The 23,230-nt window shown below is 39.4% G+C and overlaps 1 protein-coding gene across 1 annotated transcript in view; it reads right to left on the bottom strand.

Annotated features, from left to right (window-relative positions):
- Window positions 1–1,250: 1,250 nt before the first annotated feature.
- Window positions 1,251–23,230, bottom strand: part of CMTM7 (CKLF like MARVEL transmembrane domain containing 7) — a 35,892-nt gene continuing 13,912 nt past the window's right edge. The window contains exons 2-5 of the mRNA XM_063452229.1: window positions 9,344–9,517; window positions 3,118–3,216; window positions 2,683–2,764; window positions 1,251–2,182 (exon numbers count right to left, since the gene is read on the bottom strand). Coding sequence (XP_063308299.1) covers window positions 2,169–2,182; window positions 2,683–2,764; window positions 3,118–3,216; window positions 9,344–9,517 — 369 coding nt within the window. The 3' untranslated portion in view covers window positions 1,251–2,168. The remainder of the gene's footprint in view (window positions 2,183–2,682; window positions 2,765–3,117; window positions 3,217–9,343; window positions 9,518–23,230) is intronic.

The raw sequence follows: 23,230 nt of genomic DNA, 5'->3' as shown, positions 1-23,230 counted from the left end.
ATATTTAATAAATATCGGTCTGTAAGCAGTGAAATATAAAATAAAATAAAGTGTTATCAGCAGATCTTTATCCTGCAAACTAAAGCCTTCATCTTTGCTCTCTGACAGTCATATGTTATAAATGTATTCGCAAGTTAAAAGCTCTCTCGTTTGCAACTGGCAGTCAACACAGAGAAAATAAACAAAACAACATTTCTATTTCTCCTCTTCATTTGCAATGTTTGCCTTGGCTGTGCCAGGACTGAACTGGATTGTCATTTAATTTGCTAAATGTTTAATATAATAAAAACGAGATGGAGCATCATATGAAAAAGGTTAACACAGTTTATAGGGTTTTTTGATATTTATACACACACAAAAAGCACAAGTAACTTCTTTTCTTTGTTTTTTGATATTTATTGAATGGCATAATTTCCAGAGGAGGAAAAAAAACAGAGGGCCAAACTTTACTTTTTGTGGTGTTCATCTAAAACATACAAGTGCGAACACTGACAACATAAATATCATGGAAGATAACCAAGCAACTGCATTCAAAAAACAAAAAAAACAACTATCATTTACAGATTTACACCAATGGACTATATAAAATAGCTTATTGGCTTAATATTTATTCATTCAGTTAAACATTTTTTTAAAAACTTTTTTTTCATGATGATGAATGCAGAAAAACCAAACAACAAAAACCTTTAAAAACAATAATAAAAGCACAAATATATAAAAAAGTTACACGATTATATTACAATTGGCAACGACCATCAAGCATTTTAAAAGGGACATTCAACTAATTAAATTGATTTTCATTAGAACTTTAGTATTTGATCTCTGTGTATGATAATAACAAATCAAGAAGTGGCACCCTCAAAGTAAATCTTCAAAACTTACACAAGGCTTTAAAATATCAAGTTTAACACCAATAGTCAGGTCTTGAAATTTACTTTTCACCTGCAATATGAGCTCTGGGATTGGGCAGGGCAACAATGAGCCACCAAAACACTTGCATACTCTATAATTGTAGCCTTTACCGCTATATAGATGACATAAGTAGGGAACTCATTAAAAAAAAAAAAAAAAACTTAATAAGAATAACTTTTCAGTCATACATTTGTAAGCTATCTGCCTACCAAAGATATAGATAAATTTGTAAATATATGAATAAATACGCCAGTGAATTAAAAAATTAACTGTAAACATGTAGAAAATGAATTGAAGGTTACTCATAGATAAGTAAAAAAATATTAACTTTACTGTGACTGATTTCTATTTTTATTTTATCTGTCCCTACACATCTACATCCCAGTGCCACGCTGATGAAACCCACAAGGTCTAAACTGCAGTCCATGCCAGCTTTCTGGCCACAGAACCATTTGGATCTTAGCCCATGAGTTAGTAAAAAAACAAACAAACAAAAATAAAACACGTTATTTTAAAACAGCATTCCTAAGGGTATCTGCAAAAAAGCAGTATGAAGTATGAAACCGTAAGTCTGAAACATGATGTCTGTCAGTGCATGTTAAGCTAAGAACTCTGGAATAGTTATGTAAACACGATTTTGAGTTTCTGTGCCCTACCTAGGAGGACTTCCCAAAGTCTACCTTGAGATATGCAGGTGGTGCATAACAGTAATTTTTCTGTGTGTGGAGAGGAGATCAGCAGCAGTGTGGTCGTCACTTAAATAAGCTTCTGCATTCAAGCAAAACAGAGGACTCGGGCCGTGGGGGTGCAAAACCCACCTAACAGGTGTGAATTGACACTCAGCAGGAGCGGCGAGTGGAAATGTTGGCCCTGCTTACACAAACATAAAATGGACACACTGCTTCTTAAGCAAAGGACTACATGACTCAAAATAACAAATGCAAAATGTCACAAATAGTTTTTGAAATTAGAATGTCAAGTAAATCAACAAATAGTTCATAAATCACTAATAATAAAAAAAACAAAAAAAAACGGATTTCTGTTAGTCCATACAGGGTTCCATGTCAACGTGCTGGAAACTATAATACATATTTTGTGGTATTCACATTATAAACGACAGTTCGAGGCTGGATCCACATTATGCATGAGAGACTTAAAATAGGTTATTGCTCAGTGCAAATACTGAACGGATACAGAAATTTAGCATAGCGCCTGCTGGTTTTACTTCAATCCGGTAACTTCAGCCATCCACATGGTCAAATGTAGGGTCCTAGAACATGTGACACATGGTAAGTACTTGGTTATCAGTTTGAGAAGCAATGCATATAACAGCATAACTCAAAGTGTGAAGAAGAATTAAAGCAATGTGCCAACTATTCCAAGCATGAATAATCTTATTTCATTTCTTTTTTTCTTTTTTTGCTGTGCAAGTAAAGATACAGGCTGGTTTGCAATGCCACAACAGCATGAGCAGGCAATACGTGTTACATGACAATACAGGGAAATGGCATTTGACAATTCTGCACAATTTTTTAAATAAAGAATATTCGTGCTAATCAAACCTGTCTAATTCTATGAATATATTCTGCAGTGTAGATAGGCAAGACACGGTTGGAACTGTCTAAGTGATAAACATTAGTTTACATGCTAAGCAGACAAAATATAGTATAATCTTATTTTATAATGTCAATACAACTTATGTTGCTATGTAACTGCATTTAGTTAGAAGAGCAATAATAGCTACCCATTAAGTCCAGTATTGACACTCACCGCTTGATTGCGTAATGAAAGACACCTTGTAAGATAAAAACATCCCCACAGTACAAAGGAAGGTAGCTATGAATCCAAAAGCCTGAAAATCAAGATATACAGATTATAACAGAGCCTAAAACCATCAGTTACCATTACAATGTTGTTTGCTTCTTATATAACCCCCTTGATCTATGACTGGCAATTAATCACTTCTAAAATATAATACTATTTCCAAGAAGGCACTTTTTTAGAACATATCTTGGATTGCCTTTATAGTTTAGTTCATTACTTTTGTTTAAAATGTTATCTTCCATGCTATGGCAAGCTGTAGTGGTTATGGTGTTTGAACTGGTCATTTAAGTCTGTTTGTGTAGGGGCCTCTATAGAGCAGTAAATATAACAAAAATATAATATTGCTATTGTAAAATTTTTGTTGTAATAAAATATTCTTACCGATCCAGCTATCAATCCGGGCAAACCATAGCTTTTCACAGCAGCTACAATAGAAGCAATCAGGAGTAGGATTGTACCAATTGCATAATGTAACAGCTCCTGTAAAATACAAATTGTAAAAATTTGATAGGCTTGTGTGGGAGAAGAAAAGGTAGGCATTGAGAAGAGTACATTAAAGGGACACTATAGTCACCAGATCAACTACAGCTTATTGCATTTGTTCTGGTGAGTATAATCATTCCTTTCAGGCTTTTTGCTGTAAACACTGTCTTTTCAGAGAAAATGTTTACATTACAGCCTAATGATAACTCCACTGGCCGCTCCTCAGATGGCTGCTAGAGGTGCTTCCTTGGGTAGTGCTGCAGAGTGAGCAACACGGTCATTCAGTGTCTCCACCCTCTGCATGCAAACACTTATCTTTAATCATAGAGATGCATTGATTCAATTCATCTCTATGAGGAGATGCTGATTGACCAGGGCTGTGTTTGACATGTGCTGGCTCTGCCCCTGATCTGCCTCCTTGACAGTCTTAGCCAATGCTATAGGGAAGCATTGTGATTGGCTTAGACCACCACTTCTGATGATGTCAGCAGACAGAGGCAGCAGCGGCAGACTTGAATACAAGTACGATTTTACTAAATTTAGGGTGGCAAGTGCAGGGGGAGAGGAGAGGGGGAGATGGTGGTTTTAACACTGGCACATCCTGCTCTGTTCTGCGGAGATGTCTGGCCTTGGCTTCTGGTATCCAGTACTTTTTTTACAATTCTTGTTTAGTTTTTCTTGTTTTTTTTTCTGGTTTTCGATTCCATGTCTTTATGCTGGGTTTTCTGTGTTCATTCCTTTATTCCGTTCCTGGAATTCCCAGTCTCCTGGATTCCTTTATATGTTTGTTTTATGTTGCCACACCCTTTCCTTTTCCAAGAATCCTTTTGTTTTAGTTGGTTCCTGCAGGCAGTTGTTTCAAGTCATCTGCCCTTTCTTGCAGATAAGTGCTGTGTGTGTTTTATTATTGTTTATTTAGTTATGCATATTTAGGTAGATAGTTAATTGGAGTACCTTAATTGGAGTACTTTGCCGCAGTTGGTGGGCTGCATACATCTTGGCGATTTATGTATGTCTAAATCTCCAATGTTTTACATATTTAGTACTTAGTTATGTCTCCTCTTGTTTTGCCTTGTATCTCTTGTCTTGTTTTATTTTGTCTTGTATTCCCAGTTCATGTACAGTCCTGTCCTGCCCTGTTCTTGTTTTCCTCATGTCTTGTGTACATGTTCTGGGTTCTGCTTTCTGTCCTGTTCCGGTTCTGGGTTCTCCTAGTTTAATCTTGTTTTCTGGTTTGGGGTCTATTCTAGTCTTACCTTGTTTCTGTACTGGATACATATCTGCTGCAGAGCCTCCCTATCCAGTTCCTGGAAGGTTTGCCTATTGTCATCTGGCACCTGGGATCCACAGTAGCTGCATCAGGGTCCTGGTATGTGGCCGCACAAACCCTGGTGCTCAACACCAGGGGGCGTGCGGTTACCCTGCACCAGGCAATGATAGCCCATTTCCACACAGTGACTCCTCCTATCAAGATCAAGCATATTGGGTTCCGGTCACCGTACAGCCACCCCTGAGAAACACTATAGGGTCAGGAATACACTTGTGTTCCTGACCCTATAGTATCCCTTTAAAGTTACAATTTAGAAAGGGGGTTACAAAGATGAGTTAAGATGAAAAGGACCAAAGTAACGAGGCTCTCAAATGTTGTTGATGCAATGCAATTTTTAGGAAGCATATAAAATGAATGAAAGAGCAAACACGTGACTAAGTAGGGGGTACAAAGATGCAGTAGATCTCATAATGTAAGAATAACAATAATTTCACAATATAAATTTTATCAACTTCACAGTTAGGTCAGGACATCTGTCCTGCATGCATACCTCCCAACATTTCAAATGGACAATGAGGAACAATTTAATTTTAGGGGTGTGGCCAGGGGCGGGGCTGTTCTGATAAATTTTAGATGATTTACCATTTTAGTAACTCAAAACAAAAAACGACAATATATTAAAAAAATAATAATTTTAACCCCTTACCGCCTTTTTTAACCCCTTAACCCCTTTAACCCCTTACTGCGGTAACGTTAACCCCAGCTCGCCACGATTGTGGGGTTAACGCTCCTCCGGCCTGCTGCAGTGATGGCTCTGACAGGCTGTCAGAGCGAGCACATGTGCTGCAGGGACTCCTTATTCGCCTCCCTGCTCTTCCGCGTCCAGTGTGAAGTGCAGGGAGACGGATCACTGCTGATCTTCTCCCTGTGTAAAAAATAAATAAAGTACGTTTAAAATCCCACCCTCCTTTACCCATTTTAAATAAAAAATTAAACCTCTTCACTGCCAATTGATCACTGACTAGGGACTACATTTTACTGTGATGTGATTTTTTTTGGCGTTAGGCTAGGTAGGGGTTAACATATATTTTATTTTTTTTAAACTGTTTTAATAACGTTTAAAAAAAAAAATCCCACCTGAACTTGTCACGTCTCTTTTACAGAACTGTAACTTCACAAAATAGTATCTAGGTAATACATTGGGCATTTTGTTTTACTCAGAAGATGTAATGGAGCATAATTTGGGGATTTTTATGACAGTGGTACAGATCAAGTGAGAAATAAAAATGCAACATATATGTAAAAATTACATTGTTTCCCCCTCACCACAAACATTGACATAAATTGGTGAAAAAATGGTGACAAGTTAAGGCTCAATATACACCATATAAGATACCCTGGGGTGTCTGCTTTATCAAATGAAAGCTCTTTGTGGGGTTATTTTGAACAGTCACACTGCTATAATACCCTAAAATGAGACATAGGCCCGTCAAACCCATCTACGAAAATTCTAACTATAGAAACTGAAATAGCCTTGTCTCTTATATGGCACTGTAGCTTTACAGAAAAGTGCCAAAGGCATACAATGGGGGTATCGTTATACTCAGCAGATGTAGCTGAACACAATATGGGGTTCTGTGCAGGAATAGCACACACCAGCTTTACTAAATACACATTACAAAAACCTTGTTATATGTGTATATGCCAAAATAAAGAAAAAACATAATTTTACTCCAATATTTAGCAGAGATTGGTGATGAAATGGCTACGTAAAAAGTGTCAAACTAACCCTTGGGAAATAGCCTGTGATGTCTGCTTTATATAAATATATCATTTTTTTTTCTGTGATGGCTACTAAACCTACATGACAAACATACCAACTTCTAAAATTGCTGCAAATTGAAATTTTATTTTAGTCCTTGTATTTTGTGACCTGTAACTTCCAAAATAAGCTGAAATCCTATACATATGACGTACTCTATAAATCAAGACACCTAAATGAATTTATTTTGAATTACCTTTTCTAAGCTGGACATATTATGCACACACTATTATTGCCAAAACTGTGAAAAAAAAGTTGTTGTTTTTTTTTTATTAATGAGAATCTATGTATATGTGACATCAAATTAGAGCCCTGTTTGCCCTCTAAAAAAAACTATATATAATATGTGTTGGTGCAATAAATGACAGAGATGCAAATTGCGTTTGAACACAAACAGCAAAAAATGCTTAATTGGCTTGTGTCCTTAAGCGCAAGACAAGCTTCTGAAGCGGTGTCCTTAACGGGTTAATGAAATAACAAAGTATAATGTATTTTATTTACTGATTTCTAAACACATTTCTTGTAATTTAAAAGGAACACTATAGTGTCAGGAATACAAACATGTATTCCTGACACTATAGTGCTGAAGTGGCTGTTTAGCTCTCAGACAGTCTAATGAAGAGGTGATTTTAGTCACCTTTTCTCCCAAGCTGCACCGTCTTGCTGCTGCGGGCCCCGTCACCATCGCTGAGATCAGTCTTGATGTTCTCCGCTAAACCAATGCTTTCCCATAGTAAAGCATTGGGAGGCTATTGCGCATGCACAGCAAAATGCCGAGCTGCACCTATCAGCATCTTCTCCTATGCGAAACTTCAGCGCCAACATGCAGAGTGGGGAGATGCTGAATGCCAGTGCGATGAAGAGCACCTCTAGAGCCGTCTGAGTGACTATCGTTAGAGTTGTTACTGGGCACCAATGTAAATACTGCCTTTTCCTTAAAAGGCAGCATTAAATTGCCTGTAGGGATAGGCTATAGAGATTTGAACCACTACATTAAGCTGTAGTGGTTTAAGTGACTATAGTGTCCCTTTTAAAGACACCAAGTATTATTGCTGTGGAGGTCTGTTATACACAGCAAGTATATGAAGCTCCTAGAAAAGACATTAGGATAGAAAGCGGGACCAAAGCCAGATTAAAGGAACACTAGTCACCAAAACAACTTAATGAAGCAGCTTTTGATTACTGATCATGCCCCTGCAGTCTTGCTGTTTAATTCCCTACCCTTTAGGATTTAAATCTGTTTTGTTTCTGTTTATGCAGTCTTAGCCAAACCTCCCCTGGCTGTGGCTCATGCACAATGCATAAAACTGGTTTCATTTTCAATGAGACATTAATTTGCTTTAGAAGTTTTTATCTCCTGCTCTGTAAATTGAACTTTAATCACACACAGGAGGATCATACAGGGTTTATGATGAGACAATGTTTTGTGTGTGAGAGGGGACAGTGTATGACCATCTTCAAGGATAAGTGTGAGAGGGTTTGGGGTGTAGGTTTGACAGAGTTAGGGAGTGGTGGTTGTGACAGAGTTAAGGGGCACGTGTGACAAGTTGAGGGGGGGGTAAGTGTGACAGGGTGAGGGGTGATAAGTAGAACATGGTTGAGGGGTGACTGTTACTGGGTTAGTAGGGCAAGGTAAAAGGGGTGATGAGCATGACAAGCTTGGAGGGTGAGTGTGATAGAGGGAGGGGCAATGATTGTGACAGGGTGAATGGTGGTGAACGTGACAAGTATGTGTAAAGGGATGATAATGTATGAGGTCAGAGTGTATGTAGGGGGTGGCAGGATGTGTGTGGAGGCTGTGTTCAACACAATCTCCCCACACTTTAGTGCCTTTTATGTTATTATATTACATTTGCTCCTCTCCTGCTTACCTCCTGTGCTGGAAGGGGACAATAAAACATTTCCTGGTGGTCCGGTGATCTCGGCACTAACAGACTTTGAGAAAGCCCACCCAGGGCGAAACGCGTGGTGCCGACATTACGTACCTGGCGTTCAGGGGAGAGGAAGATCGAACAAGCAACATTGGTGGACAGTGAACCTTATAACAGATTTTACTGTTTATTTTATTTATTTATTTTTTTTAAAGCTAATAAAGTGTGACATCTATTGGATTATTGGAGATTCACTTTCTATTTACATTGCGAGATATACTGTGGGGCCAGTTCAAGTCCCTGCAGCAGGTGAGCAGGGTGCATAGGGGGAGTGCTGTTAACCCCTTCATACACACAGTGTTACACTATTGGAGGACATATCAATTTTGTTGTTTTTGAATCTTGTAGAGAGGGGAATTTAGAGGATAGCAGCACGTGTTATATAAGGATTTAAAGATATATTATACTATTTTGTATTTATAAAGGGAAAGCGCCTCAGGTTGATATTTATTATGTACTTTTTCCCAGACAGACCTTTTATATAGCTCAAAAATTTATATTTAAAGAAATAGAAAAATTCATGCATAGCATCTGCACAAATAGTGTTACCTCAAGCAAAAGTAATGTAGAGCTGAAGTTAACCAAACCACCCACTTTTTCGGCCTTGTGGGCCTTTGTCAAGGATAGGTAAAACACATAAGACAAAATAAGGAACTACTTTATCTTAGGTGTTCTACCTACCCTTGACAAAAAGGCAGAGCTTCTTCTGTCAAGCCCCCGAGGGGCTCCTGAGGTCTAGCAAGATACCTCAAACATCAGTGCTGTACTCTCACACATGCGCAAGAGTACAACACTGACATCGGCTCCTAGCAGATGAAGCACCAGGAGCTGAAGAGGATGCACTGGACCAAGATGGTGGCAGCCAAGAGGAAAAGGTTCTGATAAGCAAAAACACACTTTTCTCTGCATCCATAGCTACCTTACACAACTTAGTGATGTCACCATTGATGGTCTTTACAAAATACTCAAGGAACCAAGAAGGTGACTGAGCCGCTATATGGGATGTCAAATTGCACCACAATTGTATGGATCTAGTCATACAAGTAAGTACGTACTCGTTTAATTTTGGATACATGGAGCTAACACCAGTTCATTACCTACCGCAAGAGGCCAAGAAATGCATGTCAGCATTCTGTAGATCCGAAAAACGTTGACCAGATAGAAGATGAGAATTAAAATCATGAAGGTAATTGTAATAACTTCAAAATAGCAAAATGCACTGTAATCGGTCCACAGTGAGCTTCTCACACATATAAAGGCAAGCAGCAGAGCCAACTGAAAGAAAAAAACAGGTATCCATAAGCTTGCATGCATTACCAGGTAAAATACATTGTATTCTCTATTGTGATATATGTATAGCGATTGCTTCTCCTCTCTACAGTAATGTAAGCTGTAAGGTGCAAACTAACATGAGGATTTACTCAAGTGAAAATTGTTGAGAATTCCAAGTGAATTAAAAGTGAATTTCAAATCTAAGGTTAAAGTATCTAAACTGGAGAATAAATCTCCAACTCTGTTATGTTAACAGATCAGCTTCTCTGGCTTTAAAATGTAAAATGTGTTCCTAACAAATATCACTAGTAAAGAACGATGAAAGAGAAAAGAGCAGCATTGCTTCAGAAGCCCCATAAAATAAATATAAAATAAATAAATAAAAAAATGGAACTTTTAATAAGCTAATAATACAAAAACTGCTAGTGCATAAATACTGTCATAGGAAGTAATCAGTACATACAAAATATGAGAAAACACTATACAAATATTGCTCACGCTGGTGCTTAACGATCATCTATGTCCACCTTCCGTGTGATTAGCTGCACTGATTCACAGGCGCAAAGGGAAACAAACGAACATCCTTTAACTAGGGTGGAACTAGAGGTAAGTTCAAGAACCATCAAACAACCAAAAAGGCAGCACCAACATATAATAAAAGAAACAAAAATAAAAAAGTAAATCTAACAATAAGTCAAGACAATAGATACTACACGAATAGTGCAATATGATGTTCAAACGACTTAAATTTATAAAGAATAAGGGCATATGAATAAAAATGCAAACAATACCTATGAAAGTGAAAATACCAATAGTGCTAATGCAATAACGTGCAAACAAAATGATTTAAGAATACACTTTATTACTAAATTGAAGCGGTCTCCTAGCCTAATCCATTGTATGTGGATATATACTTATGCTTTATTGTATTGTTTGCATTTTATTCATATGCACTTATTTTTTTTATAAATTGTTGTTACGTTTGAACATCACATTGGACTATTTGTGTATTATCGATTGTCAAAGACACAGTGCACATTTTTATTTTTTTATCTTGCTTGTGAGTGTTATGAGCTTGTACAATGGTGAGGTGCAGCTTTTTAAGTTATATAGTTTATTTTTCTTATTTAATTTTTTTGCACCTTTATTTTTACCTGTTTAGTTTATATACAATAAGTAAAGTTTGAATAATCCAAATGCGGTAAATGGAAAAAAGACAAACTGAATAAAATAGGAACAGAATTGACATTTGGCAGTCCGAGTTCTAGCCTCCCGCACAAGTTCTAATAAATCTGTATGTGCAGAATTTTAAGCAGAAACACACCCACATTCCTTCCTTCATGACCAAAATTCTTGTCGAACACTGTATGTCAGATTTCCAAGTATCTTGCAAGGTCATGTACATGAGCCCTTAAACTTAGAAGCACAAGTAAATGTGGAGATTATTTAAATTGGCAGAATTGCACAAAGACATAACGTTTATTATAAATACTTAAAGGAACACAAACGTGTATTCCTGACCCTATAGTGTTAAAACCACCATCTAGCTTCCGTGGCCCTCCTTTGCCCTTTATTTCAGTCTGCTGCTGCCGGCTCTGACACTTATCTATCTGCTTGGCTGACATCATCAGAAGTGTGAGGTCAGCCAATCACCAATCACAATGCTTTCACATAGGAAAGCATTGGATTGGCTGAGCTTGTCAAGGAGGCCAATCAGGGCAGAGCCAACACAAGCCAAAGTTCAGGGTCTCCATGCAGATAGCATGAAAGCATCTGTCACTTTTTGGAACTTTTGCATAATTTGCAAAAAATAAAAACAAAATACAACAAACCTCTGATGGCGTCACTGGTGTACCTGTGATACACAGGATAAAGTATGTTTTACATAGTCTAAAATTAAAAAGGCAAAGGTTTAAAAATAATATCAGGAAGTATTACTTTACTGAGACGCGTGGAATAGCCTTCCAGCTAAAGTGGTAGAGGTTAACACAGTGAGTAAGTTTAAGCATGCATGGGGTAGGCATAAGGCTATCCTAGACTTAAGATAAAGCCAGGGACTAATGAAAGTATTTAGAAAATTGGGCAGACCAGATGGGCCGAATGGTTCTTATCTGCCTCTATGTTTCTATCTAAAACAGTCTCTCAACCAATCTGCAGCAGTTTGATTCTCACCTACCCACTTTTCTCCCAATCCAGTAACATAATGCTTTTGTAACAAAATGCAGTAATAGGGTAACTACTGAATTTATGATAATATGCTCAAACTACAAAGTAGAAATGCAAAACATCCAAATCAAGTTGTACCTTTTGAGCTTTCTAGAAAAATGTTTGCAGTGTAAAGTTTTAATATGATCACTACTCATTCCCTAAAAGCTTTACAAGAAGGCTAGCAAACAGTTTTTTGTGATATGTGTAGCAGCATAAAATTAGCAATGTATATATAATAATTGTGAACAGTTAATGAACAAAAGGTTATAAAGGATACGGGACACATACAATTCTACATATATACACCTGAAAACGTTCTGGTCTTGACACAGAGTCCCTCTTAGAGGGACACTATAGTCACCAAAACAACTTTAGCTTAGTGAAGCCATTTTGTTGTTTTCCCTGCAATTTCCCTGCTCAGTTTTCTACCAGTTAGGAGTTAAATCATTTGGTTTATGCAGCCCCAGGCACACCTCCCTGCATGTGACTTACACAGCCTTCCTAAACACTTCCTGTAAAGAGTCATCTAATGTTTAGACATTCTTATCTCCTGCTCTGTTAATAGCTTGCTAGACCTTGTAGGAGACTCCTGTAAGTAATCAGAGTTCAATTTACAGAGCAGGAGATACAAACTTTTAAAGAAAGTTACATCTGATGTAAAAAGAAACCATTTTGTATTCATGCAGGTTGTGTCAGTCACAGCCAAGGGGAGTGAGACTAGGGATGCATAAACAGAAAGAAAAGTGGTTTAACTCCTAAATTGCAGTGAGTCGAGTAGTGAAACATCAGAGACATGATCTATACACAAAAACTGCTTTATTAAGCTAAAGATGGTTTGGTGACTATAGTGTCCCTTTAAGTTAAAAAGGTAGGTTTACATATGCTGAACAATCTTCATATTCTACACTAATAGGAGTATGGCTGACAGTTTACCACATACTAATAAGTAAAAAAACAAAACAAAGAAACAAAAAACCTTTTTACAATCACTCAGATGGCTGAGTCGTATAATACGTTACAGTGTAACACACTAGTTTCAATGTAAAAGTTTAATATTTGCTAGAGAATCTGGTAAACTGTGAGGTACTGTTATCAACCAAACGTCGAACGAACAATAAGAAAAGAAAATTAAATAAACCTAACACACAAAATCAGGCTTTCACACCACAAATGTAAGTCAATGATGTATGTGAAACTGTGCAACATTTTAAAATAGGATATTTGCTCAAATGTGTTATTTGGCACAATGACAAGCACACAAACCAGGTGTTCAAAGTGATGTGTGCTTGTGGTTTCCTGTTGCACGTCTGATTTGACATCCTTCCAGCAGAACAACCCTTACAATAATGAACGCATTTGCTTATTCCAAACTATGAAACAAATGCAAGTTTTAGCGCAATGAAGATGAAATGATTGTACAGTGTTCAGTTCAGGAACTCATTTCCATCTAAAAAGCCCCAAATTAAGTCACAAAATACACACTGCAACTATGTCTTGTATCAACCCATTCACTTCCACAATTAAGTATTTTTTTCCACCACTTTTATATATTTTCAAGATGAAGTGTAGTCCAGGGCTTGACAAACCCCAGGCGCCAGATCGCCATGGATACTAGACATTTCGCCCTGGCGACTGGGATTTGCCAGCTCTTTCGTTAATGTGGCGGCCTGCGGGAGCAGTACTCTTCTTGCAGCTCCTCTCTGCTCCCTCGCGCTGTTTAATGATGCCGGGAGCTGGAATATGACGTCACTCCTGCCCCGGCATCACTACAGAGTGCGCGCAGGGAGCAGAGAGGTGCTGCAGTAAGATTTCTGCTCCCTCGCACACAGAGAGAGAGCAGCCCCACTGGACCCCAGGGAAAGATTCACTCAGCTGTGCCAAAGGTAGGGAGGCTGAGTGGGTTTCATTTAAAATAAAAATGTGAGCCTGTCAGAGTGAGTGAGTGTGTGTGTATGTGAGCCAGTCAGAATGAGTCAGAGTGAGTGTGTGTGTGTGCGCGCGCGCGCAAGCCTGTTGTCAAAGTGAGTGTATATGTGAGCCTGTCAGCAGGAGTGTGTGTGTGTGACTGTCAGAGTGTTTGTGCACGTTTAGTTACCTGCCCCCTCCAAGCACATAAGGAAGGTGTTTTTACTCACCCTTTTCCCACGCCGTGGCTGGTCCCTCCTCCATGGCTGAGATGATCAATATTTATGATCTCGGGGGGCAGGGCCTGACTGTCATGCCAGACAGAAGCAACTTGTCCGAGCTCCGGCACATACTCGTATAAAAGCAGCCATGGCTACAAATTACACCCCCATCGACAACCCTAGCTCACCTGAAGGAAACGTATTTGATGTCTCAGAAGGTCCACGTTGCTGACGCACAGACAGTAAACTTGGCGATTCAGTGAGTCCGGGAGAGTGGAGAAGCGGCCGATCTCTGCCCTGGACCTGTGCTGCCAATTAGTGCCCCGTTTCTCTCCCCTCCCCCTCCCCCCCCCGAGACTTGGGGCCAACGAGGGGGCCGCTGAGGTCTTCATGGTCCTTACCCAATTCCCATACAATTACCACACACCACTACTCGAGTGGGCTTTTGGCCCTACTACTGGGACTTTCGAGGAGAGACTGTGAGAAGCCCCTACAGGGCATAGGCTGACATCGGAGCTTAAGACAGATGTACACTACTTCTAGCAGAGGACTCAGCAGAACAACTACAGATCGCACTTGTCAAGCAGTCCAACAGATCATAAATCATCTATCATCCTGTATAGTTTACATCTATTGCATGCTTGGGGGGTCTACTTGGGGTTGTTACTCACTGACAAGCTGTGTATTAGCCTCTACATTAACCTACTGTCTATGCTATAGAACTTGCTCTTAGTGCACTCATTCTGCACCCTTTCTGCTATAATTTTCACTTCAATCTGCACTAGGTTCCTCTTGTTTCTCATCTTTCACAAAATGTGCTAATGTATATGTACACTTATATTATCTGACAAGTCAAATATTTGCCACTCGTTTAGTGTATATTCTGTAATATATTTGTTTTTAACATGCACACCAAAAATGAATTAAAAATAAAAGTAAAATAAAATAAAAAATCTTTATGATCTCAGCTAAGCCAATGCTTTCCCTTAGAAAAGCATTGGGAGGATTTTGTGCATGCACAGCAAATCTGCTAATCAGTATCTCCTCATAGAGATGCATTAAATTAATGAATCTCTATGAGGAACATTCATCGCCTCCATGCACAGCTTGGAGACACTGAACGTGGGTGCTGCACACTGTGCAGCAGTGACCCGGGACTCTAGTGGCCATCTGAGTTACTGTCACTAAAGGTGTTACTAAGCAGCAATGCAAACCCTACCTTTTTGCTAAAAAGGCAGTGTTTACACTGAAAAAGCCTGCAGGGACAGGCTATAGACACCAGAACAACTACAGTGAGGGAAAAAAATATTTGATCCCCTGCTGATTTTGAACGTTTGTCCACTGACAAAGAAATCATCAGTCTATAAATTTAATGGTAGATGTATTTTAACAGTGAGTGACATAATAACAAAACAAAACAAACAAAAAAAAATCAAGAAAAACGCATGTCAAAAAAGTTATAAATTGATTTGCATGTCAATGAGTGAAATAAGTATTTGATCCCCTATCAATCAGCAAGATTTCTGAATCTCAGCCCGTTTCCTGTATAAAAGACACCTGTCCACATAAGCAATCAATCATATTCCAAACACATATAAAAAGATTTGGTATAAGGGTTTGGAGATGTTGGCAACGTGTCCAACATTGCTATCTCTGAAATCAGAGGAATTTACCAGTAAGAATTATTTTTGTTTCGAGAGGGGAAGCAAAAAAAACAATGGGAAAAAGTTAACATAATTCAACCATTGTACGCATGTGTCAAAAAAAGGGAAAAACTATGTATCTTTCATTCTGTTATAGATTTCAGTTCTGCAAGGACGCTTTCTCCCAGAGGGGTACCTGTCAGGAAAAGCATCCTCGAGAGCAACTAAAAAAGCTTAATTTCAAATGTGTCTTGTTTCAGTCGAGTTTGCACAAGCCTGGTCTTCTTTAAGAAGGAATTTTAGGGACCTCTCGATGAGTTGCCATTCAAGCAGCAAATTCAACTGCCCAAGAACGGATGCATATTATTGGCCTCTCTATTCCGTGGCCATCATTGTCTAATAGCACCAAGGGTGGGGTTACTCTGCCCACAGGAGAGAGAAGCAAGAAACCATCTTGGAAGTAACGCAGTGGTGTCCAAACAAAGGAAAGGGTGGTGGCAGTCCATACTGGCAGAAGACGGGGAGAGGAGACAAAATACATTACCACCCCAGGTGCCAAGCTACCCCAGCTCCCAAGTAAACCTCTGCCCCCTATAACGTCAATGCCTGATTAAGCAAGAGAAGCAATTCAAAATAGCCATGGAAGGATAAATTAAGGGAGTAAAAATCAAGTCATCAAATTCAAGCGATCTTACAGAAATTGCCTTTTAAGTCCATCTAAGGGCTTTCCTGCTATGCAAGTGCAGTCAGCACTGAGCCTGCTTAGATTCTGTATTTATAGATAGGCACAATATTATTTGCAAGAGAAGTTCAAAAAGTAGAGTAGTTGATCAAAGTACCCATGAATTTTGTCAGCAAAAAGATAAGCAATAAGGAGCAGAGAAGAGGAGGAGGGGAGGAATTTTTAAAAAAATAAAGACTCTGCATAGAACTCATCTCGACATAGGAAGACCTTACATTCCATAATAACTGGGATAAAAAATAAAATGAAATAAAATAAAAAAATCTTGTAAAAGAAATAGAAAGGGGAAAACAGTACTCCTCCCTGTAGCGGTACTTACCCTTTCCTGGGGCCGGCCGGGGTCCTGCTGCTACACGAGCCGCGCGCGGCTCATTCGAAGGCAGGAACAGGAAGGCGGGCAGTGACCGCGAGAAGCCGTCACGTGTTCCGCCTGACTCTAAGAGCGCGCCGCGGGTCTCGAGCGCGCTCTTAAAGGGACAGTGGGAGCCTAAATTGGAAAAGGCCTCCCATTGGTCCCTGTCATGCCACACTCCCCATACACTTACCTTTTGGGGGCGCGGAGATGACAGGGACCAATCAAAATAGTTGTTTAGCTATTTATACTCACCTTTTTCCCTTGGTTCCTTGCCCTATCGTGGTTTCTGTTTCAGTTCCCTTTAGCTCTTGTTGTCTTCAGTTGTGTTCCTTCGTACTTGACCTTGGCTTTGTTTTCTGACTACGTTATCTCTTTATCCTTATCTGTTCTGTTTGCCGGCTTGCTGTTTACTGTGTACCAGACCCCGGCTAGTCCTAGTTTACGCTGTCTCTTTGTGCCCTTGACCTCGGATCGTTCCTGACTCTGTCTCCTCTCCTATATACGTCGAGTCCGGCCACTCTAAGGTCTGGTAGACGTATCTCCCCTCTGTGTTGTCTTCTGTTTAGCTGAATCCTGCGTGTTGGGGTATATTTTCGTTACACTCCCCCTTCCGACATGTAAACCTCCAGTTATTTAAATGTGCATAGGGATTTGGGATAGTGTGCAGGTAACTTTTTGCTGTGGTTTTTGTTTTATGTACATGGGCTGATGTGTACTATAGTCATTGCTGCTGACCAGGAGTAGCGGGAGTTTGAGCGCAAGGCTCAATTTTGCGTATTGGCTTTCATATTACACATCCATGTTACAGTGCTGCCACCAACCCCATTTGTGTCCTTTTAAGGGTTAATAAATGTGTCTTGGTCTACAAAAATATCCCTCTCTGTCTCATTAGAGATTTTACCTTTTAGCTAAATCAGCAAAGAGAATTGTTGGTGTAGGACTCACCATAGACAGAGCAGGTGAGCTTACACTTGGCACATCAGATGTTTGGAAAGTATTTGTTTACGCTGGATAAGCATTCTGGGTACAGTACTTGCCAAATATATGCGGTGTTACTTTACCCATCACTGCAATACATGGTTCATGAAACTTAATAGTTAACCAATCTTCCACCTCAAACATTTGTAAACTACTATTCAAATGATGTTCAAGCGTGTAGTTGCTGAGAAAGGGGCAATTGCAGGAAAGGGCATTCCAGAGTAATTCATGTCTTGAGCAGCACAAAATTTCAATATATCACTGCTTAGAGCAGGCCTGTCCAACCTGCGGCCCCCCAGATGTTGCTGAACTACAACTCCCATGATTCTTTCAATGAAACAGATAGCCAGGGAATCATGGGAGTTGTAGATCAGCAACATTTGGGGGGCCGCAGGTTGGACAGCCCTGGCTTAGAGTGAGTCTTCAAAAGTATACCTACGTGAACATCCACATTTCACAGAGGCTATATTAAATAAAATGTAATAAAATTATTAAACATGATTCATAATTTACACGTGTTCCCCTAAAACAGGCCTGTATGTAACAGATTGCTGCTAAATGGACGAGGTTATGTTCTGCCAGAAGACTATAAAATGCAATTAGCAGCAAAATGTGATTACCTATTTTTTCCCCTTGCAAATTCAATTAAGGAGAACTGTGCAGGAAATTGACACAATGGAATCAGCAATGTTTAGTGAAATCAACAAGGGAATTTCGATAAATCACACTACTATCAGGAAATTCTTCAAATTGCTTAGAGAGCTCGACAGCTGACACCCAATGTTTCATACTTACATGACAGACACTACTGACCTCCTAAACCTCTATTCTGCCAAACTTTCGATGCTATTGAGGAACTGACATTTTTGCTCACAAATAATAGAGAAATAAAATCTAAACCAGTGATGGCTAACCTTGACACCATAAATTGTTTCTGTACTACATTTCCCATAATGCTCAGCATGGGAAATGTAGTCCCGTGTATCATGTAACCAAATATTTATCATAAGGCGAGTATTGGGAACCTCTCACAAAACAGAATACCCAGTTAATATTGTTTGTAAAAGAGAATGTAAAGAAGTGTAAATATAGCAAACTCAAAAATACAGCTGTGGTAGAATGCGAGTTAAACAACAGGAAAAAACTATTCCTAGTTGTCTTAATGGTGTAATGGGCCGGAGTATCAACGGCACATTATTCACAGTGTATGTCTGACAGACATGAAAAGCATACAGAATTCTGGTAGGCATGGCGCAGGGTAATCTGCTAGGTGAGAATCACTGGGAATTCTAAGATACAGTTTATTCACTAAAGTGAGAATTCCAAGTTTAAGGCCAGAGTAGCCGAACTGAAAGCATAGCGGACTTAAAGGGACACTATATAGTCACCAGAACAACTACAGCTTATTGAATTTGTTCTGGTGAGTAAAATCATTACCTTCAGGCTTTTTGCTGTAAACACTGTCTTTTCAGATAAAATGCAGTGTTTACATTACAGCCTAGTGATAACTTCACTGGCCACTCCTCAGATAGCTGTTAGAGATCCTTCCTGGGTCATGGCTGCCTAAAATGCATCCAAACATTCAGTATCTCCTCCCTCTGCATGCAGACACTGAACTTTCCGCATAGAGATTCATTGATTCAATTCATCTCTATGAGGAGATGCTGATTGGCCAGGGCTGTGTTTGAATCATGCTGGCTCTGCCCCTGATCTGCCTCTTTGTCAGTCTCAGCCAATCCTATGGGGAAGCATTGTGATTGGATCAGGCCACCACTTCTGAGGATGTAAGCTCATTGAGCAGGGCCCTCAACCCCCTCTGTTCCTGTACGTCCAGTGGTCTGATCTCAATTATGTGTCTGTTAGTCCACCCATTGTACAGCGCTACGGAATTTGTTGGCACTATATAAATAATAAAATAATAATAATAATAATAATAATAATATCAGCAGACTGCTTGTTTTTCTGAGGCAAACAGCATGCAGAGTTACAGCTTCAGGCTTGAATACAGTAAGATTTTGCTATATTTATGGAGGCATGAGGAGTGCAGGGGGCTAGATGGTGGTTTTAACACTATAGGGTCAGGAATACATGTTTGTGTTCCTGACCCTATAGTGATCCTTCAAAGAATGTTTCCAAATTGTCATCTATCTTGACCAGAGAGTTGAATTAATCTTAAATTCTGACTTTATTAAATAACTCTGTAAATTTAAAATTTACAGCCAAATTTTCTAATTTGGCTTTTTTGCCCTCAATTTTGAAACTCACTTTGAAGTAAATTCTTACGTTTATCGAATAACCCTGCACAAAGCACATGTGTGTCAAACGTTCCAAGCAGAGGCTGTAACGCGTCCAGTGCATCACGGAATGATAATGGTCGTCTACACCCTTGAATTCGGCAGAGGCAAGTGTCATTTATATCTACTTTCATTTCACTAGAATCAGAGGTCAGGGAATGAGGAACGGACACCTTTCCAGAAAAGAGAAAGTAGTGTAGAGTGTGTGAGGTTTACAAAAGATAACACCCAGTGTTATTTACTAAACTGAGTTTCAACTTTAAGGTCAAAGTAACCATACTGTATGGGGTTAACTAGCATATTAAATTAAATTAAGAGATTGAATTTATAGTAGGGCGATCCTGAGAATACCCAATACCTTATAGGAAAAAAAGCAATACCCCACCCAAAAAAAAAACCCACTAGCAATGTTGCAACGATTATTTACAAATGTAAGAATTGTCGGAATGCAAAGTGAATCGCAAATTTAAGGTCAAAATAGCCGACTTGGAAGAATTCTTCAAGTCAACTATACTTCCAATTCGTCTATCTTGGTCTAAAATTTTAGATTTAAATGAAATTCGCAACAATTCTCACTGTAGTGAATAACCCCGTTAAGGTTACTCTACTACATTGTCTCTTTCCTGTAACTATGGTACAAAGTGCTCTCTGTTCTTGTCTCCATTAATCTAATTCATTGTGCTCCATTATTCATTATGCGCTGCAACTTTAGTTAGTTACGTATAAATCCCGCAGTTGATTTGGCTGAATCCTCTCTCACCCAGCCATGAGCTTGTTCGGGGATGGAGAAAGTGAACATTGCTTTCTCTAACAGTGAGAGGGTGAACTATTCGATCAATTTGTTCCTCCCATCACCCTATATTGGCTAATATATTGCAGAGAGAGCTTAAAAACAAAAAAACTCTTTAATAAACCCTCATAAGGGATAAACTCAAAACAAAACGAACATAAATAGATAAAATAGGATTTAAACAATGGTTGTAACAAATCTAAGATAGTAAGTCACAGTAGTGGGTCACTAAAGTACCTGAATCAGTGGTATTGTGCAGCCTTGATGTGGAGGCACTTTATTCCTCCATACCACATGAGGTGGGGATCCAACACACTAAATTTTATCTTGATAAAAGGGGCCCTGACTTTAAGGATCACTCTACTTTTGTTTTAGAGTTGCTAGAATTTATTCTCCACCACAACTACTTCCTCTTCCATGAGAAATTTTATCATCAGGTACAAGGCACTGCGATGGGGACGGCTTGTGCCCCATCGTATGTCAACCTTCACTTGGGTTGGTGGGAGGAGGTAGTTGTTGCGTCTGATGCCCTGTCACTATATAGGCCATTTATTCACCACTGGGCTCGCTATATAGATGACATTTTGATCCTATGGACGGGCACCAGGGAACTTTTTGAGAACTTCGTATCTGCACTCAATGTCAACGAGTGCAATTTACATTTTACTTCAGAGTTTGGGGGAAATAAGCTTAATTTTTTAGACCTTACCATCATGGTTCATGACAATACCATTACCACCATTCTGTACAAAAAGCCCACTTCCTCCAACAGTCTCCTCCGCTGGGATAGTTTCCATCCCCCACCCCTGAAACGTGGCATTCCGACCGGGCAATATCTTAGAGCCCGGAGGAATTGCAGTGGTATAGAAGACTTTAAATTTCAAGCCAATATACTCCGACAACAGTTTAAATCAAAGGGTTATCCCAATAAATGCTTGAAAAAAGCCTACAGGAGAGCCCTGGAGGTAGATAGGGGCACTCTTTTATGCCCAAAACAACTTGATACCCCCACCAAAACTCAGACTCCACGTATGATTGCCCCATACGACTCAGGTTGGGAGGCCGTTAAGTTAGAGATTCCGAAGTTTTGGCCGTTCCTACTGGAGGACATTCATCTTAAAAAGGTTCTAGGTCCACGGGTGGATATGACCGCACGCAGAGGCAAAAACCTTAGGAATTTATTAGTTCCCAGCCACTTTCATCTCCCACCCACACGTACCTGGCTCCATACTCCCACGGTGGGTTCGTACCAATGTGGCCGCTGTGTTGCATGTAAATTCATCAGACGGGATTCCAAGACCATTTCAGACAGTGAAGGAAAAAAGACCTTCAGGATAAAATCCTTCTTTAACTGCAACACCGCTGGCATAGTTTACCTTCTTGCATGCTCCTGCAAACTATTGTATGTGGGGAAAACCTTTAGACCCTTTAAGGAACGCATCAAGGAGCATGTAAGATCTCCTAAACTGCCTATTGACACTCCCATTGGCCGCCATCTAAAAGAATACCATGCGGGTAATCCACAGGGTCTCCGATTCTGTGGATTGGAACTAGTGAGAAGGGACAAACGTAGGGGCAACTACGATAAATTCCTGAGACAAAGGGAGTGCTCATGGATCTATCAATTAAAAACGTTGCAACCTAAGGGTCTTAATGAAGGCTTTTCCTTTACCCCCTTTATCTAGTTTGGTTTATCTACTTATTTGATTTTTTCCTCTTGCTTATCAGCAAACTAGCACTAGCAGCCTGTTGCCCGTTTACGACTATATAGCATTGTCTAATTCTAATACCTACATTCACCTTTATAGTCCTCATAATATGGCAATATTTCTTGCCCACTGCCACCTCATTTTTACTTTTATGCCTTGTTACATTTAATGGAGTACTCCTCCATTTCCTGGCTCTGTCATCACAATTCTCTATCCAAAAAAAAAAAAAAACTCTCCTAGAATTAATAATTAATTTCCCTCCTTGTCTGGAGTAGTAGGATGGGGCATACTCTTATGTATGTTCCATCCATTCGTTTACACTCAATTTTACTGTTCTCCATTATATATTGCCTCCTCAAATGTGCTTAATACACTATCCAGATTTTTTGACTGGCATGTCTAGGGTTAACTTTACCCCTGTCCGGCTGTAACTCGATAAATAACGATGCTGTTAACTTTATGTGTCTTACTATATATGTTACCGACCAAGTTGTACCAACATTTACTGTGTATTCATCATTTATTTTGTATTTGGGCATTTTGGTACTGATACCAATATATATATGACCGATCTTCTTCTGGTCACAGTTCCAATATACCCATTTTATCTGTGCGAAATAATTCTCTCGCTGGATCTTCAGCTGATACCTGGTAACCCCCTTTTTGGTTACAGCCTCATTTACTTTACATGCGAGTGAAATTACTCCGTTAAATCCCGGGTGCGAGAGGGTTAAATCCCCTCAACATCCACGGAGGTGTTTTGGCTCCCCCGCCCACTTATTTCATGGAGCCTGCTGATTCGCCGAGACTCATCTATGTCATGGCTAGGGGTGGAGCTTCAGCACATTTAAAAAGAGGCGCCTATCCACGG

This window comes from Pelobates fuscus, chromosome 4, assembly GCF_036172605.1.
Source record: "Pelobates fuscus isolate aPelFus1 chromosome 4, aPelFus1.pri, whole genome shotgun sequence".
Taxonomy (NCBI): Eukaryota; Metazoa; Chordata; class Amphibia; order Anura; family Pelobatidae; genus Pelobates; species Pelobates fuscus.
This window is presented reverse-complemented; position numbering and strand designations above follow the sequence as displayed.